This window comes from Condylostylus longicornis, unplaced genomic scaffold (assembly GCF_029603195.1).
Source record: "Condylostylus longicornis isolate FDR11 unplaced genomic scaffold, ASM2960319v2 ptg000018l, whole genome shotgun sequence".
In the NCBI taxonomy this organism is placed as follows: domain Eukaryota; kingdom Metazoa; phylum Arthropoda; class Insecta; order Diptera; family Dolichopodidae; genus Condylostylus; species Condylostylus longicornis.
In genome coordinates, this window is record NW_026577987.1 from 1,131,343 (window position 1) to 1,151,542 (window position 20,200).

A 20,200-nucleotide genomic window follows, 5' to 3' on the forward strand; every position below is an offset into this window, starting at 1 on the left:
GCATACATCTATAAACTTGGATAACATTAATCAATTTAAGAAAGAAACTGTCAAATAATTTGGCAGTAGTAGCAAAATGAGTTAACGCAATGAAAACGTAAACTATCGAAAATTATTGACATCATTTAGAGTGATTTTGTCAAATTTTTTAACAAGGCAACATGGCATACAAGGCAAATTGTAACAAGACGATTCAATAATATTTTCAAAGCTATCGAAGAAAATATGTATGAAAAACGTAACATAGAATTTTTAAATAATGTATGCACAAGATTACAAATCTCAAATTTTTAAATGAATAAATTTCCCTTAGAGTTCCATGTTTACTCAGACCAACGTATATCTAAAAAAAGTCGGATGTGGTCAGCACATATCCGACTGCATTGTATATTGCCTAGTTAAGTGAAATTGCTACGGAATATTATAAAAATGTCTGTTACATACTTCTTTCCAATTTTCGAGGCATTAGTACGCTTATAGTTAACGTACATAGAAAAATGTAAATTTGGCTGTTAGTAGAGTTTCGCTTTGTGCTACCCGATTTCACTGAAATGGTCGCAAGTTAGTTTCGGTACCAACCAGAACTCAAATATCAAATTTCAAGAAATTCCATCAATTCGTTCTGTAGATATGGTGAAAAATGTAAAATCGGCCCGCAGATCAGTTTTCGACCTCTGATCTTTCCAAAAAAATTATATGTTCATTGTTTTAATACGAGGAATTCAAATATTAAATTTCAATAAAATCGGTTGATTATTTCCCTTTATATACGCAAAAATGTATATTTGGCCCGTAGTAAACGTCCAGTTGCTGATGCCTGATTTCTTCCAAGAGTTAGGAATTTTCGCAGACGGTCGAGCAAAGCTCATATATATGAAATTTCACGTAAATCGGTTGAAGAATTCTTTCAAAATGATAAAAAATGTAAAACAGGCCCGCTAAAATGTGCAGTTCCCGAGGCGTGATATATCCCAAAATTGGACCAATCCGTGCCACAGTCAAAATAAACTTACATATAAAATTTCATCAAAATCGGTTCAGCCGAACTTGAGATACACGCGTGCACACACAGACCGACAGGTTGCTAAAAATAGTTTATTTACACTTTCCTACTATGGAGAAGTGCATTCCTACCTAAAACTCGTTATGCAAAATTTGATACCATAACATAACCTACCTATTGTATACACAATACTGTCGGTAAAAAGTGTTTAAAGAAAAACATCTGTGGTGGAACTGATGTTGCAGCAACAGGTAGATAAATTAATTAGGTAAAATTTTGAAACATTAGGTAAAAAAATTGAAACATTTAAGAGGTCTTTTACCTTGAGTTAAATTTAATTTAATTATTTCCAAAATCCATTTTAAGTGACAAACCGAGATATAGTATTATCCAACACTTTAACGAAATATTTCACACAATAAGTTAAAATATTAACAGGGTATACATGTAACTCAAATCGATAGCGCCCGTATATTCAATGTTGAAGTGCAAAATTTTTAGCTAAAAGTTTAGACAAATGCTTTATCAATTCGTCAAAAAAATTGACTCTTTGCCATATAAGAGTCAGAATAAGCCGCGAATAACTGTAATTGTAAAATCAATTGTCTAATACGAAATTTTAATTTACCAATCTTATATTTTGGGCTATAAAATATCAATTTTTGGGCATTTATTGTATTGAAATTAGAAACTTTATCAAAATTGGTATAATTAGGCGGAAACTAATTAACATTGTATATTCGAAAAACATGTGTAAGTGATTACAACATGCATTACGAACTCAATTCAATGCTACAAAAATTCTTTTACTCTTCATTTCAATTTTGAATTTCTAATATTCTTCTTAAAAAGTTGTCACACAAGAATTGGTCACTGGAGAATAGTTTTATATAAATAAAACTTCCACTCAAAATACCGCAGAAATCTGCTATGTATTTCACAAGCTACAAACTAGGTTTGTAGTTACCTGTACCTTGGCAATCTGAGTTTAAAATTTGTTTTTGAAATACCTAGCTTTAGTTATTGTATACTAATTACCCGAACCTGTCCACTCTATAGAAATTGCACGGATATGTCTGATCTATAATTGGACACACAACTGCCAAGTTTCATGAATCTAACTTTATTACTTTCCCAAATATTTAAAATTAGCTTTTTGGGTTGTATGGCAGCTACGCGAACTTGTCAAGTCATTTCACCAAGAATTCAGGAATACATGTGACCTGTAATTGGACACATGATTGCCAAGTTTCATGAATCTGACTTTATTATTTTTCCGAACATTTAAAATTAGCTTTTGGAGTTGTATGTCAGTTACTCAAACCTGACAAGCGATTCCACCAAAACTTCAGGAATACATGTGACCTACAATTCGACACATGACTGTCAAGCTTCATGAGTCTAGCTTTAATTTCTTTCCAAATATTTAAAATTAGCATTTAGAGTTGTATGGCAGCTACCCGAAACTGTTAAGTCATTTCACCAAAACTTCAGGAATATGTGTGACCTGTAATTGGACACTCGACTGCCAAGTTTTATGAATCTAACTTTATTATTTTTCCAAATATTTAAAATTAGCTTTTGGAGTTGTATGGCAGCTATCCGAACCAGTGCAGCCATTCCATTAAAATTTTCAGAATATATATGAAGTTTAATTGGACACATCTTTACAAAAAGCTATTTAATATCTATTAGTTTTTGAAATTAAAAAAAAAAAAACTTTTTGAGTTGTACGGCAAGTTTGGTCGTATTTGCTTTATTCGTTTTTGAGGCATTAGTCGTGTAAAAAAGGGGTAAAGTTCTGTATACCAGCTCGATACATGGCTTATTGGTTATCCCAAAGTATATTTATATTAAAATTAAAGGTTGAAATTTGGTGTGCCCGACTTTTAAATGTTTGTGATTTTCCAAGTTAGCTGGCAACACTGCTTACAAGCGCTTTTTCAAACTAAACAAGCCCATTAAAATTACGCAAAGTCTTCTTCTACATCCATATGCATATATAATATAGATTTGTATTTAATTTAAAACTTGGAACCGAGTTTAAAATTAAACGCACATTAATAGTATTTTAATTTTACTTTTAGTTTGCAAACTTGGAAGCGAGTTTCTCTATTAAACGGAATTTATTACAAAAAAATTTTACCACATCCATCCGTATAATTTTTCATATTTTATTTTAACATAGAAAAGGTGTAACAGTTTAAAATCGAACCGTGGAGATTCAAATACTAATATATATACATTCGTACATATTATATACATATATATGAAGAAAACGTATACTTTTATTTATCTACAGTGGTCCCCGGATAAATGGGTTGCTTGATTTTTTGTTAAAGTTATAAAGGGATTAAAGGGAAAACATTAAAAACGTTTTAATTTTACTAAATGTGGCTTATATTACTTTTATTTTTCATAATTCGGTTGATTATAGAATTGGGAAATTTAAACATTCAACTTAACTCTGTCTCCGAGCAGTTTTGGCTTTATTTATAATTTTGATAATGTTAAGTTTTACATTACAACTTAATTAATAAACTAATAAACTTATAATTTTATATTTTTTAGATTTAAGGTTACTCACTATTTTACATGCAATCTAAAAGATTTGTAGTAATTTCAATGTAAGTTAATTAAAATCAAAAAGTCTTTGATTTTCTATAGATACAATCCTAAAAAGCGTTTGCAAGAGAATAAACATTTAATTTTTTGTCATAAGCTGCTGTCAAATTTGATTATTGAATGAAAACATTCAATCGAAATAACAAATCAATAAAGTTGAGTCAAACCAATGGTTTGTATTGTAGCACTTTTCCATTAAAAAAGTGAAAATATTGCTTTTAAATACAGTCTATGCATATACATATTTCGGATGAACGATTTATTTATGCAGTCTTTGAAATAACGCAAAAATTAATATAAAGAGAGGTTATAATGCCATGGAATTTACCGTTAGCTTTTTGGGTTTATAGAAATTTTAAAAAACTTGCGGTTTCGAAAATATAAGGCGTCAAAAATTCGAATTTTACAAATTTCAAGAGGCGATAACTTGAGAGGGAGTGCAGATGGAAAAAAAATTTCTTCTAACGAAATGAACTATTTGTTAATGTCTAAAAGCCCCTAAAATTCAAGCTTCTACAGGCTGGGGTCTAGAAGAAAAACGAAATCAAAAATTTGGAAAAAAAAGACTTTAGATAACGATAAATTTGAACGGCCATTTTTAGGTTTTTGGGGGGTATAACTTCTAGAGAGGGGATGATAGGTAAAAAAATTTTTCTATGGAAATAAGTTTCTAGTAAACATCTATGTACATATAAAATTTCAGCTTTCTATCTTCAATGGTGTAGAAGTTTTGTAAACAGGCACACGGAGAGAGTGAAACTAATAAGCACTTTTTTTCAAAAATTTTTTGGAAAAGTGCTAAAAATGCGCCTTTTTTAATTTCAATCAATTAACCGTAAAAATTTACATTTATTTTTGATTTAGAGTACTAAAATTTTGACACAAAAAGATGGAAAACTCAATCAACCAGAACGCATTAATTAAATGATTAAAATATTTAAATTTATTTTAATTTATTATATATAATTATATAATATTCATATTTTATTTATTTAATAAAAAAATCTAAAATGTATTTTATATACAGATAAATATTTGCTCTACTTTTAGTAACATTACAACGAAAACAGAAAGTAAGCGCAGTTCATAAGTCAGAGGATGACTGTAAATGTACATATATACATACATATATGAGTATTAATAATAAGTACTCAATACTCACTGACAAGTTATGGTTTTTTTGATTTTTGAAAATTTTAAAGTTTCGGATTTAATTTTGCTTTGTTCAAAGTTATCATTAAGAAACTATAAATAAATCGGAAAAAATAAAGCTTAACAAGCTTAGTTCAATTTTATAATAACAGCGTGTTTTTTTTTCTACATTTTCTTTTTTTTTCTTCTCTCTCACTTTTAATAAAAATCATAATAGAACATGCTTTTGCGTTCAGTAGTTATTTTTTCTTTGACGAATCAAGAGCAAATAATATTGCTAGGTATATACATATATATAAATAAATTTTGAAAAAGAAAAAAGAGGGGAAAACTTGTTTTAATTAATTTCTTTAAATACTCAGTTTTTTTTAACATTTATTTTGTTTTTATTGTGCACTTTCTTTTATTTATGTTATTTTATAGATTGAATCCGGCAACAATGAAGCTCTTAATTTTTATTTCAATTACGTTATTTCTTGGATTAGCTGATAGCGCCGATTTTGAGTAAGTAAAAAATTTATTTAAAAACATAATGAACTAAAAGTTAGTATTACTTTATTTATTTGGAATTTTAAACTTTTCGCTCTACAATATAAAATTGTCATTCAAATAGCAAACAATGTTCTTAAACTTAAATTTTGTAACGTTAAACTAAGGTCATAATTCAAGCGGAATACTTCATTTGTTATAGTATTTGTAAGCAATTTACTTTAAGTATTTCTCTAACGCAAAGAAACTGAATAGGATTTTTAAATTTTTTATTTCGGCATTGGCAAACTTTTATTTAACATTCGGCATTGGACAAATCTATCAGAGCGTTGCAAACAAAGCAGCAAACATGATAATGACTTCGAAGATAGTTCGCAAAAATATATGTATTTAACAGACGACGAATTATTAAAAACTGAAATGTTTCCGCAAGTAAATTAAATGTAATGTTAACTAACGAAAACAAAATTGAACCATATTTTATAATTAAAAATTATAACAATGCAATGTTATAATGGTATACAAATGAACAATCAAATAATTTTTCAGTCAATTTTATTTTTACTTCCAAAATTAACTCAACGATTTTAATTCTACGGAAAGTAATTTAATCAATTTCAGAAAAACATAAATATGTGGAGCAATTATTAATGTCGGTGTTAAATATTCTGCGGTTTAGGCAAACAATTTACTGTTGCATGTCATTGCCCACTATCAATTTTTGAAATATTATATTGAAATATTTTAAAATGTTTTTTTTTATAAACATTTTATATTATACAATATAATATCAAAATCTATAGCGAAAGGTAAATCACGATAAGTTCACCTTTTTTATAAATATACTAACAGAAACTAAAAGATATTTTTTTGTGTATATAAGTACATTCGATTAGTGTTATCGAAAAAAACCGATACCGGTCTGATGATACGAACACATTATTGTAAAATGTAATTATCGTAAACCGCTCGATTGGTATTGATATCAATGTTGATTTCATAAGAAATACTGTAGAAAAAATAAAAACAAGTAATTTGTAATTATAATAAAATAAATTCATTCTTAACACGTTTGCAACGAAATCGGAAAAAATTGTGTTTATTAACCTTTCCGCTCCTTGGCAGTGTGTCTGTTTACAAAACCTTTGCATCCTTTGATATGGAAAGTTGAAATTTTGTATTCAAATGGATCTTGCCTAAGAACCTATTTCATTAGAAGAAGATTTATGCCTCTCTTACAAAATTGTGGTTCTTCAAAGTCCAAAATGAGGTTTTTGACAAATTATTTTGTCGCAACAAAAAAAATATCAACTGGATTCTCCTATTTCAACATATTATAAATTGACGTCACAATAACCTCTTTGAAATTGTGTTTTATTTTAAATCCGGTTGTTTTCCTTTTAGTCATCTAAATTGTAATATTTTAAAGTATAAAATTTCTATAGACGGTAATAAATGGTTTAATTGAATAGAAGCAAATACTTTTCTTCTTGCTGCCCCTTCCAAATTTTTGTCTCTTAAAATTAAAAAACTTTCAATTTTTTGCACCTTATTTTACTGAAACGTTTACGTTCAAAGCAACGAAAAACTAACTTAAAGTTCTTTTCATCATGAAATATAGTTATTTATCTTACCTTATCTAATCAACTACAAAATTTAACAACAACGCTCCTTTAATTTTTTCTTTACTCATCTTAAACTATTTAATTATTATAATTTGGTATTTTTATGAGAATAGTTTAAATAATAACTCATACTTTTTGAAAGGGGGTTTTTCTGGCGGAATATGCTTCTTCAAAAAGCATAGGTTTTATGCGAACTTATATATCTATCGTTTTCTCACCTATTGGTTAATTATACGAAAATAGAACAATACAAATAATTTTTTGCTGTCATTTACGGCATTACGGTCAAAGGACCAACGTATTATTATTATTATTATTATTATTATTATTATTATTATTATTATTATTATTATTATTATTATTATTATTATCATTATTATCATTATTATTGAAATAAGTAATATATAATCATATAAGATTCATAATAATTTCATAAGATTTTATTAAATAAAAATATTTCTACATATATATATACATGTAGCTAAATATTTTATCTTCTTAAATATTGCGCTAATTTATGTACAGATTCCATAAGTGCCGGAAATACTGCACTAACTGATATATTAAGTAATTTATCAAATTCTTCAATAACTTGTTCATCCGTCAAATATAATTTAAAATTTTCAGCCAAAATCAATACACTTTTTTTACGTTCTCTTAATGGGAAATTTGATAAAAACGATTCTGATAATTGATCAAAAGTATTTAAAATATTATTTGCATGACGTCTTAAACACAGCAAGCATATAAAACAATAGTTTCGAAATTTCATATAATATTTTGATTCAATACCACCCATTGCTTCAATCATTTCTTTTGTAAATTTAATTGGTGGTGCCATAGGTTTAGGATCTTTACCCAAAATATAACTAAAATCAATATGAAATAATTTACCATCTTTAGTTAACAATAAATTATCAAAATGACGATCACCCAAACCCAATAGATATGTTATAACACAATAACCAGCACAACTTTTAACAAAATTCTTTATAACATTAGCTTGTATTCCAAATGGTCCAGATTTTGATGGATTATAATAACGTAAATAAGTTCGAATTGTATTATTATAAGCTAATACTTCTGCAATTGTAGATGCATCAATAAATTCTAAAAATCCAAAATTAGTACCAGTTACTAAAATTTCATATGGTGTTAGCTTTAAATCAATATTATTGTTTAATAAAATAAAATTAATGAATTTTATTAAATGTGATATTAATTGATTTTGTCTTAAATCTTCTGCTTTCTTAAATATTGTCATATATTTACCACTTTGAACTGATTTTGTATTAAAAATTAATTTAATTGGCATAGATACACTTTTATAAATTTCAATATTTTCATCAATTCCATGAATTAAAATCTCTGGATTCAACGGATGTGGTGTTTCAGGAAATATTTTCAAATCATAATAATTTAACAAATACCTGAATATTTCAATTTTTTTATTTCGACTGCCATTTTCTCTAATAAGAGTTTTACAAATTATTTGTAAATTTGTTATTAATTTTTGTTGCATAATTATATTTTTAAATATTAAATTTTGATGTAATTTATCGGATTCAAGATGCATTAAAAAATTTTCTAAAACGAATTTGTATATACGGTTGTGCTTATTGTGAACATTTCCTGTTTCAACTATTAAATGCCAATAAAAATAATTTGCTAATATATAATTGCCACATGCTCTTTGAATTAAGAAATTAATTAATCCAAGATACACTCTTTTTTCGTAAATATCATACTTAATTGATTGGATTAATTGTGGTAAATATAGTAGAAGTTGTTTATCTGTAAATTTTTTCAATTTTTTTAACAAATATAATTTTATTTCAGAACTTTTAAAATTATGATTGAGAAGCTCAACACATTCATCTAAATTTAAAGATTTCCAATGGTATAATATTCTTAAAGCTTCGATACTATCCGATTTATTTTCCCAATCGACTGATTTTAAAAGTTTTGTAATTGAATTTTTTTTATATTTCAAATAATTTCTAAATTTCCATATTAAAACTTTTTCGCTTTCAACAAGAACGAAAATTGATGGACGCCTTAATATTAAATTTAATTTATTTTGAATGTCGTTTGAAGGAAATTCTACAAAATCATTATTGTGAGGACTATCTCTTTCAAATTGCTGTGATTTATACTGAATATTATATAAATCTAAATTTTTTCTCTTTAACAGCAACTTTGTATTCCATTCTTTTAGTTTTTTTATCCAATTGCAATTTAATGAAAAATAGCAACAACATATTTTGAATGTTATTTTTAAACATTTGGAATTTCGAATTATATTTATTTTTATTGGAAAACAATCCATAAAGAGCACCAAGTTCGGATATTTTAATTAATTAAAATGTTATTTTGAAAATTCCTAAAAAGCAAAGATTAGTATAAAGAATTTGAATTTAAAAATATTTATTAAATTTTTTTTTTGTTTTTTAAAATACTGACCGACAAATTTTATTTCCATTTCATTCGAAAAAATTAATGTGACTAATTTATTTATATTTTTTGTCATTTCCCAAACAAAAAAAAGTATAAAATAAAAAGGTAAACGGAAACAAAAATGTAGAAAGTAGGAAATATCGAATGATAGTTTCCCTTTTTCCTAAAATTCGTAAATAAAAAACAAGAACACTCGTTTTAAATTAGTTAACAGAATTTCGAGAGAATTTTAAATTAAAATTAATTTAATCGAAACTTTCAGATCTAATGACTTTTGAAGTTATATGCAGCATAATATCAGCTTCAATTACAAGATAACCAAAACTAAGATAACGAACCAAAACTCATTTTCTTTAATTTCATGCATTGTAACATATTCTCTTAACAACACTTGATTCTGTGTGCAAAACTATGTTTGAATAACAAACATGAATCGTTTTCTTTTATAATTATAATTTGATAAATCAAAACCTAACTATTGTACAGTAATCCCCCCTATAACGCGGTACTCTTACAACGCATTTTCGTAGTACGCGATTTCAGTCACTCGTATAACGTGTGTTTTCCCTCATATAACGCGAGATAGCTCCGACACCGAATAAACATGTACTAAAACAGTTTTTGGATTTATTTAATTCACATATGCACAAGTTTTTTTAATGAAATGTTCTTAGTTTGATTTTAATAAAACGCACATACATATTTCGTTCATACCATAGTTTTTTCTTAAGATTCGATTTAAACCCCCTTTAACGAGAAAAGTTAAACGTGAATCATTTGTACATAACGCGTTATACGGGGTCATACAAGCGCGTTATACGAGAATACTCCTACAACGCGTTTTCCTATAACGCGGAACGAATCTACCGCGTTATAGGGGGGATTACTGTATTTACACACCAAAAATTGTCATGGAGATTGTAATCAAAATTTTTAAAATGAAAAACAATCGAATAAAATTACGTTTGAAAAGAAAAAAAGTGTCTACTTCGACTGAATAAAATGTTCTAACTAATACAAATGATATCATGGTTTTCAAACACACAATTACGAAACTAAGCTGTTCAAGCTTACTATTATTTTCTTTCTCATTTCTTTGTTTTTTTTTTCAATTATGTTTTGTTTTTAAGTTGAATGCCAAAACGAATATAAACAAACTTGAACTAGATTTTCGTTCAAGCATACATATGTACGTATATCCCATACATGTATGAAGGTAAACTGAAAAAAATCTATAATTCTAAGTCAAAGAAAATAAAAATAATCTAATTTTTTCAGATTTTCCTTTGGAATGTAAATTTCTAAATCTTAAGAACGTGCATTGTTCTATAAATTTGATTTAAGATTTGAGATAGATTCATTTAGAGTAATTTTCTACCTAAAATTTTATCTTTTCGCTTTAAAATATTGTACCTTTAACCTTTTTAGAACTTTTCCAAAAAATTAAAAACAAAGTGCTTATTAGTTTCACTCTGTCCGTGTACATATTTGCAAAATTTCTAGACCCTTGAAAAAAGAAAGTTGAAATTTTATATGTACATAGATCTTCACCAGAAACTTATTTTCATAGAAGAAAATTTTTACCTATCTCCCACTCCACTAAAAGTTATGCATAAATCAAAAACGGCATAATCGTTCATCCTAAATATATGCAATCCTAGAAATAGTTCCGTACATGAATGAAAATAATTTTATATCATAGATTGTTTTTAAAAGAAGTATTTTCACTTCTTTAAGGGAAAAGTGCTACAATACAAACCATTGGTTTGACCCAACTTTATTATTAAAGGTTTTTAAAAGTATTATATTCATAGAGATTTAATTCATGTAGTGATCCCTTTTATTGTCTGCATTATGTTATGTATGTAGCTTAAATTTACCAAGGGTTATCACTAAGCAAATAAAGTAGTATAGTTTGCATTTAATAAAATTATTTCTAAATAAGTAATGAATTACTTTATACATAATGTTATCGTATGTTGAAAACTGTCTGCAAATTATTAAATATTTTGATAATTTTTATTTTAGCTCATATTTTATCACAATTTTTTTTTCAGAGTATTTCTTTATCCAAAACAATATTCGATTGTGTTACAGTACTTGTTTAGTACTGTACATAGATATATAAAATCGATGTGTATTTTTCTCAGGGACGTATGGCTTTCTTTGATTGTAGGTTTCTTTTTTAAAAAATTCTAAAAGTAATTTTCCATCTTTGGTTTATTACTTATTTGATATTTTTTGTTATCATAATTAGAGCTTCTACCAAAGTTGAACTTAGTTATGTGCTGTGTCAATAATAATTTTATTCATTCCTGTATAATGAATAAATTCAACGCTGCACGTTATTTTAAATTACCTATAATGTTAATGTCATTATAATGTTATGTGCACGAATTAAACTTACTCTACGAAAAATATGTATGATAGCCGCCGTATACATGTTTTTGATTATATTGCGTTAAGCGGAAAAAATTTTTTATAACACTTTTACAACAGGAGAAAAAATTTAAACTAACTTTATTTGTTAAAATCTTAAATACATATGAATATACATATGCACCTATTTGTAATAAAATTATATGTTGAAATATAATTTATTAAATTAAATATGAATTAAATTAAATTAAATTTGTACTGCAGATTTTTGAAGTAATAACGACGATATTTAGTTTATATATTTACATTAATTCCGGTATAAAAAGACTTAATTTCAGGCGAGCGAGCAATATATAATTCATAATATCCAATATTTACTTTTTATTCAGGACACAAATTGTTTGGCTGAATCATGTGCACGGAAATTCGCGTTAATGCCCAAATCAATAGAGAAGACGAATCTAAATTCTTCCAATATTGCATTTTAATAATATATTCTTTTAATTCCTTGCTTTTATATACATTTAATATTAAATGTTGCTAAATATTCATGTAGTTTTGTTATTGAATACAATTAGTTTTCGTATTCTGCTCAAACATAATATTTAAATATTAATAGTGGCAAAATATTCTAATTTAAATTTCTAATGCTTAATTATTGTTGTAAAATCAATTAGACGCTTTGTCATTGACAATTTTCATATTTACATTTATTTAATTGCATTTTTCTTACACACGAATGGTAAACAAATAAAATGACTATTATCGATATTTTTATTTATATGTCTTAAGTCAATTACATAAACAATTTGAAAAGAAAAGCCGTGATATGAAAGGGAAATTGAATATTGTCCATTCAAAATTTATGGAATATTTAAAATTGAAATAAAAGTTGTCTGTGCTTTTGATACCGAGAGACCTGAATTTGAAATAAATTTTTATTGACCAGGATAATAAACAGCTTGTTATTCAAGTTGGAATCAAATTTTTCTCGATTTTTCAAATAAAGGAAACAAAATTAATATCGCATGAATAATTTCATGTGAATTAGAGAAAGTTTAATAAAAAATTTATCATTTTATTTCTTGTCAAAATCTTCATTCTTATCTTTATTGCATTTCCGTTGATTCCTGAATACTGATACACCTGATTCATATCTAATATATTTATATATATTATGATATTGTACGTAAACAGAAAATATAGATAAACATCGTAATTTTTAAAACTTTTGAAAAAACACTAAAATAGCAAACTTGACGTAAAATTCAAAAGTTCTCTTTCATTTATTTCAAGCTCATCTAGTAGGAAACAAAATGGGAAATAAAACAAAATTAAATATATTTTGTTTTTTTTTAATTGTTATTACAAAATAGTACTTACATGTACATAGGTGTACAATAATATTACGGGAATCTATACCAAGTCTATACTACGTCAATTTTTGTGAAAATTTTATACTGTTTACACAGTGAGAAAAACAAAATATAAATTTTATTAGTAAAATGGAATCGAAGACATTAAAAAGTATTTTTAGTTTAAGTTGTTTCATGACAATTTTAATAATAATTTTAATAACGGTGAACATAATTTTAATACATTACATACGTAAACCTGCTCATGAATTGTAAATAATTAAATATATGCACTTGAAATTAAATAATTTATTATTGAGTTAACTACGAAATGAATAAAATTTTGTTTTTTTTTTTACATCTTTTCAAATAGCATCGTGTATGGATATGAATGTAAGCAAAACAAATGCGTTAAAATTGAATTGGATGAAACGAATTTCGAGAAAGCTGTAAGTCTTTCTGTATGTAGAATATTTTGTGGAGAAAATATTGGTACACTATGGCCTAAACCTTCAGGAGAAGTGAAATTGGATACCTATATGGCTCACATAAATTCAAAAAGGATAGATTTTGATTTTCCAAGAATTGAAGGACATTTAGAAATGTGGAAAGAAAGCAAAGAGCGTTTGATGAACCAAATTCATGCACAAGTTCCAGATTTAACCTTATTAAAAGATGAAGGCAGATTATTAAATATCAAACTATTGGTTGAAGATGACGCAACACAATTAACAATGAATACAGATGAAAGCTATACTTTAAAATTAAGTGTAGGAAATAATGAAGTTTTTGCAGAAATTAGTGCTAAAACATATTTTGGTGCTAGACATGGATTAGAAACATTGTCTCAATTAATTGTTTATGATGACATTCGTAGACAAATACAAGTTCCTGCTGAAGCTGAAATTCATGATAAACCTGCATACCCGCATCGTGGATTGTTATTGGATACTTCTAGAAATTATTTTTCTGTTGATTCAATCAAAAAAACTATTGGTAACTTAATTAATTTGAATATTTTAGTACATTATTTTATTTTTCATCAAAAACTTTCCATATTTTCGGCTTACCACAGAAGCTTTAACAATAATCTTAATTATTTTATTTTTAGATGGCATGGCTATGACAAAATTGAATACATTCCACTGGCATATAACAGATTCACACAGTTTTCCATTAGTTATTAAATCAAGACCAGATCTTTATAAATTGGGAGCATATTCTTCACGTCAAATATATACACCTGAAGATGTCAAAGAAATTGTTAATTTTGCTCGTGTTCGTGGAGTTCGTGTTATTCCTGAATTTGATGCTCCAGCCCATGTTGGTGAAGGTTGGCAGAAAACGAATATGACTGTGTGTTTTGGAATACAACCATGGAATCAATATTGCGTTGAACCACCATGCGGCCAATTGAATCCAACTATCAGTGAGTTATATGATGTTCTTCAAGATATTTATAGAGAAATGTTAGAAATGTTCCAACATCCTGACATATTCCATATGGGAGGAGACGAAGTATCAAATACCTGTTGGAATACAAGTGAACAAATTCAAAATTGGATGAAAGAACGTCACTGGGAATTGAATAATGATGGCTTTGTTCAGTTATGGGGTCATTTTCAAGATAACGCTTTAGAACGTGTTGATCGAGTATCCGAAAGTAAATTACCAATTATAATGTGGACTAGTCATTTAACTGAAAAAGAATATATTGAAAAGTATTTGGATAAAAATCGTTACATTATACAAGTTTGGACCACAGGACAAGATGTTAAAGTTAAAACATTATTACAACTCGGTTACAGATTAATTTTAAGTAACTATGACGCTTTATACTTTGATTGTGGGGGTGCTGGTTGGGTCAATGATGGAAATAATTGGTGTTCACCATATATTGGATGGCAAAAAGTATATGAAAACCGCCCTAAAAAAATAGCTGGGGAATATCTTAATCAAATATTGGGTAGCGAAGCAGCAATTTGGTCAGAACAAATTGATGACACAACTTTAGACGCTAGATTTTGGCCAAGAGCTAGTGCTCTTGCTGAACGTTTATGGAGTGACCCAGATGAAAGTTGGAGAAAGGCTGAATCCCGTTTATTATTGAACCGAAAACGGCTAGTCGAAAATGGTATTCAAGCCGAAGCCATGCAACCACAATGGTGTTTACAAAACGAAGGAGAATGCCCTATTGTAAGAAATTAATTATTTGAAATAAATTTTTTTTGGATTTTCTAACATTTGTATTTTATTATTACAATGAAGAAATATCAGAGAAAACCTCGAGGCCAACTAGAATGTTGTTATTTAAAACGTTTATAAGATTAAGTTTAATTTTAAGATTTGAGCTTTTTTTTGTTGAAGATTTGACAATGCTAGAGTTTTTTCTAGATTCTCGAAATCATAAATTTTGATACATTGTATTCATTTTTCATTTGGTACTTCGAGTACGAAAAAGTTGAGATTAATTAAATTTGAAATATAAGCACTTATTTATAAAGGTATCGAAAAAGTTCCGATTTTTTACGCTGCTAATTCAACGTTATAACAACATAACGTTCGAAGCATATTCAATATTTTTTATTCACATTCCCAAATAGTTGAAGCTATCGATACAGTCATTTCCAAAAAGATGAATATTGTAACAATAACTTCCTTTCGAAAGTAACTCCGATAATGTAAAAAAAAAATTTTTTAATTTTTATTGAACATTCAAATAATAAAGTTGGGTCAAACCAATGGTTTGTAATGTAGCACTTTTCCCTTAAACAAGTGAAAATACTGCTTTTACATACAATCTATGTAAACCTAAAGCACTATTAAATTTATTTTCATTCATGAACGAAACTATTTCTAGGATTGCATATATTAAGGATGAACGATTTATGAAATCTTTGAAATAAAGTAAAAATTAATTTAAGGAGGAGTTAACATAATGCTCGATTTTAAGGATAATTAAGAATTGAGCTAAGAAAAATATTTATATATTTTAATGTAATAGAATTTACCGTTAGCTTTTTGCGTTTATAGAATTTTGAAAATACTTCCGGTTTTGAAAATATAAGGTGCCCAAAAGCAAGTTTTACAACTTTCGATGGGCGATAGCTAGAAAGGGGGTGGAGATAGAAAAAAATATTCCTCTAACGAAATGAACTATTTATCAGTGTCTAAAAACTGTTAAAATTTTAAACTACTGCAACTTTCTAGCCTAGAAAGTTGCAACAGTTTAAAATTTTTATGTCTAGAAAAACGACATCCAAAATTTGGGAAAAGCTGATTTGAAAGATGCTTACAGTTTCAATGCTATAAGTAGTTATAAATTCCATTTTAGGGTTTAAGGGTTGTATAACCTTCAGAGGAAGGGGAGGTAAAAATTTTGTTCTACGGGAATAAGTTTCTAGTAAAAATCTACGTACATATAAATTTTCAGCTTTCTATCTTCAAGGGTGTACAAATTTTGTAAACACGTCCACGGGCGGATGACGTACGGACATAGTGAAACTAATAAGCACTTTTTTCAAAAAATTTTTGAATTTTGTAAATGTATTTTGTAAGAAAAATGTATGAAAAATGCATTTTTCGAATGTTTTTAAATACATTTAACACGTTTTACTAGCAAAACTGTGAGAGGTACAAGAAAATGTTATATGGGTTAACTTTTATATCTCGTCGTAGCGCACCAAAAAAAATTTTTTTTTGAGAAATTTTCGAGTTTTGTAAAAAAAAAACAAAAAAAATAACAAAAATTTTTGAGAAATTTTTGTGAAAAAAAAACAAAAATTCTGACTCTCAAAAACGGTGGCTTAAATCAAATTAATTCTAAGACCAAAAATAAAGAACACACGATAAGTTTATGTTATCGTTCACTAATGATAAGTTGATGTTGTATAGTTCCGAAGTTATAAACACTTATTTATATGCAGGAAATATTACATACAATTTTTTGCTAAAAATTGATCAAAGAATCATGCTTGAAATTATTTGCCACCTTATGTGATTATATGTATGTATATTATGTAGGTGAGTACGTATAAATTACTTTTATTATTTCCAATCAACATACACCGACATTTCAATCTCTTTCTCTGAGAACAACTGAAAATGTTTTTACTTATAATAAAGCAACAGTAAATATAGTAGTCCAGGGGGCGATAAAACAATTTTCTTTCATATGTGGACCCTACATAGTAAATAATTTTTTATTTTTTGGTTTTTTTTATTTTCTATTCTCCTTTAAAGAAATTTTGGCAGTAACAATACAAAGAAACACTGGGACAGGAAATGAAACAAAGAAAATGAACGTTAAATTAACTTATCGGGAGAAATCAAAAGCAAAGGAGGAAACACAAAAATTTTGTTTCCTTTTTATACACTGCACTTCGTGAAGGGTATATTAACTTTGGTATGGAGTTTGTAACTACTTGAAGGAGTCATCTGCGGTATGGACATATATATATATTCTTGCTCGATTCGATTTAGACATGTCCGTCTGTCCATCCGTCCGTCCGTCCCTCCGTCCGATCGCACGATAACTCAAAAACGAATAATGCAATCGACACCAAACTTTCACAAGCTTTTTCTTTTGTGTCAAGGAAGAGCCCTATTGTTATTGGACTAATTCGGACAACGGGTTCGGGTAGCTGCCATACAACTTAAAGAGTTTATTTTAAATATTTCAAAAACTAATAAAGCTATAAATATAAAATTTTGTATACATGTGTCCAATTATATTCTACACATGCTCTAAAAATTATAATTGGATAGCTGCACCGGTTCGGGTGGCTGCCATACAATTCCAACAGCAAATTTTTTATATTCGGAAAAATAATAAAGTCAGATTCATGAAACTTGGCAGTCATGTGTCCAATTATAGGTCAAATATATTTCTGAAGTTTTAGAGGAATTTCTTGACAGGTTCGGGTACCTGCCATACAACTCCAGAAGCTAATTTTAAATATTGGGAAAATAATATAGTCAGATACATGAAACTTGGCAGTTGTGTGTCGAGTTATAGGCCAGATATATTTCTGAAGTTTTGGTGGAATTGCAACGAAAGGTGCAAGGTATAATTCAATCGGTTTATACCGACTGAAACGTTTTTACTTGTTTCTTTTTTATTTTTTTAAAATTTTATTATTATTTTTCCGAATTTATGATGAACTATCACTTGCAGTAATTTTTTCATATAAAGAAATAAAATAGTAAAAAAAATGGAGACCAAAAAATTGTAGTGAAAAAATTAAAGAGAAAAGAAAAATCGCATACACGTGTCTACTTATGTATATATATAATATATAAGTATGTGTGCTTGTAAAATAATTTTGTTATGTGCTAAAATACCATTTATAGTACCTTTGGCAATACAAAAAATTTTTCTGTATACGGAAAGAAAAAAAAAATGGTTTGTGTGCTTTTTGTTCAAAAATATTTTTCTCATGTTTCGTTTTCTATTTATTTTGATTGTTTTCACAGCCAATTGTTAAATGATTTAATTTGGTCAATCGTTAAATTGTTTAATCGAACTTGTTATTTCTTTTATACATCAATATTTCCAATGATACTTACCTATTGTTGCTATATTACTTAACTGTTAAATTAACCCGTTAAAAAAAAGTTTGTCATAATAGTATGTTGAAATTAAGAAATTGAAACATTCAGCCCCGCATTTTAAAACTGAGTTTTTTAAAAGCGAATTTAATTTAGTTTTACTTTGATTCATCAAGGCTTAACATAAACGTAGTATTTCACACTACTTACAAGCTACTATCTCATAAGTTTTACACTACAGAATTCGACACTGATCAAAAACATACAATTGAGTCTATATCTCAGACCATAATTTCTTACCGGTAAGGCAAATTTAGTATACTCTTCGAACATACGTTCGTACGGTTATAAAGAGTGGAATTAAACACTTATATATACTTAAATTTCATCATCAATATTTTCTTATTAGAATTGTATTTATTTTACAAAAATAAAAATTAATTACATTTCAGATTCTTTAAATTTGATGTTCCGAAAGTTTATTCACAAGTGCATAATTTTTATATTATGCATAATTTTCGTCACTTTTGGTTGCACTTTTCATAAAAGAGGCATTATTGCAACAAATTATGTCATTTTAGTTATTATAAAAATAGCTACAACTTTTGCTTTTAGAAATAGGCCATGCAACTGTGAGTTCTTCATTACGTCAGATCTAATTACATTCCATTCATCCAAGGGTCTCATTTATTGGAGCGATTATAATTCTAAATCGAGAAGGAGAAATTATATTTGCATTTGTGTTCTGTTAATTCTCTTTCGTTATTTTCACTTTTCTTCAAAAAAAAAGAAAAAAATCCACGAGCACGAGAATTGCGAATGAAAATTTGTTAGTTACTCGTACAACTAAAAACATGATTGTATTAAAATCCATGCACACATCCACACAAAAGTGTGTACTTATCGTGTATGAACGATTTTCCATACATCTTTCTTGTTATTTTTTCACTGTACAAATTACTTACTTTTTTATTTTTCGAAAAATAAAAAATTTATTTTTAAGTAAAGGAATATGAATAAAGAAAATTATTTTATATGAATGTGAAAATATAAAGAAAGAGAAGAAGAAGGATAAAAACAAGGATATGCTGTGTACTGTTATGACATGTATATAAATTGGATTTGAATTCTGCTCGTAATGGAGAAATAATGAGGTTCTAAAAAATAAATAATTTTTTTATAAAAAAAATTGGAAAATTATTATTTTTTTTTTATTTTTTGTTAGAATGTTGTATGAAAGTGGCAGTTCCAGAGATTTCAACTTGATGATTTTCGTATATTCGTAGTGTTATAGTGTTTATATACTATATGTTTATGTAAGTTTGAATTATTGTTAATGCACATATGTATGTATTTAGAAACTTGAACTTTAATTGGAAAATTAACAGTTGTATAAGTGCGATATGGGATATTTCTGTAAAAAGTAAAACTGGTTTTTCTGGTATCGTTCTCTTGCTCATTTACTCAAGATCGAGCCATATATCTATCTAGTTACACTTCAATGGGGACTCTTCAGGCCTTAAAGATAAACAAACAAATTATCAACTGCTTCAATAATTGTCGTA

General features: G+C 27.3%; 3 protein-coding genes across 4 annotated transcripts in view; 1 reads left to right on the forward strand and 2 right to left on the reverse strand.

Annotated features, from left to right (window-relative positions):
• The window catches only part of LOC129606230 (protein CBFA2T1), a 122,370-nt gene that overhangs the window by 78,990 nt on the left and 23,180 nt on the right, over positions 1–20,200 (reverse strand). The window lies entirely within an intron of this gene.
• On the forward strand, positions 4,944–15,326 carry LOC129606231 (chitooligosaccharidolytic beta-N-acetylglucosaminidase-like). 2 transcript variants are annotated; one of them, XM_055516426.1, is made up of 4 exons: positions 4,944–5,061; positions 5,204–5,284; positions 13,459–14,081; positions 14,197–15,326. In XM_055516426.1, exons 2-4 carry the CDS (start codon positions 5,220–5,222, stop codon positions 15,291–15,293), a joined length of 1,785 nt encoding a protein of 594 aa, XP_055372401.1. In that variant the 5' UTR covers positions 4,944–5,061; positions 5,204–5,219; the 3' UTR covers positions 15,294–15,326. The 2 variants fall into 2 exon arrangements, with proteins under 2 accessions (XP_055372401.1, XP_055372399.1); XM_055516424.1 differs by lacking the exons at positions 4,944–5,061; positions 5,204–5,284 and adding an exon at positions 13,101–13,357.
• LOC129606232 (phosphatidylinositol 3-kinase catalytic subunit type 3-like) lies at positions 7,308–9,375 on the reverse strand. Its single transcript, XM_055516427.1, has 2 exons — positions 9,358–9,375; positions 7,308–9,277 (listed from the first exon to the last, which is right to left on the reverse strand). The coding sequence occupies exon 2, from the start codon at positions 9,221–9,223 to the stop codon at positions 7,385–7,387; it is 1,839 nt and encodes a 612-aa protein (XP_055372402.1). The 5' UTR covers positions 9,224–9,277; positions 9,358–9,375; the 3' UTR covers positions 7,308–7,384.

What these genes read in the sequence shown, in the direction of transcription:
- LOC129606232 (XM_055516427.1), bottom strand. Translation starts at nt 9,223, where the DNA reads ATGGATTGTTTTCCAATAAAAATAAATATAATTCGAAATTCCAAATGT.
- LOC129606231 (XM_055516424.1), top strand. Translation starts at nt 13,236, where the DNA reads ATGGAATCGAAGACATTAAAAAGTATTTTTAGTTTAAGTTGTTTCATG. An exon ending in CGTAAACCTGCTCATGAATT is followed by an intron (nt 13,358 to 13,458) that starts GTAAATAATTAA and finishes CTTTTCAAATAG; the next exon opens with CATCGTGTATGGATATGAAT. An exon ending in TTCAATCAAAAAAACTATTG is followed by an intron (nt 14,082 to 14,196) that starts GTAACTTAATTA and finishes TTTTATTTTTAG; the next exon opens with ATGGCATGGCTATGACAAAA.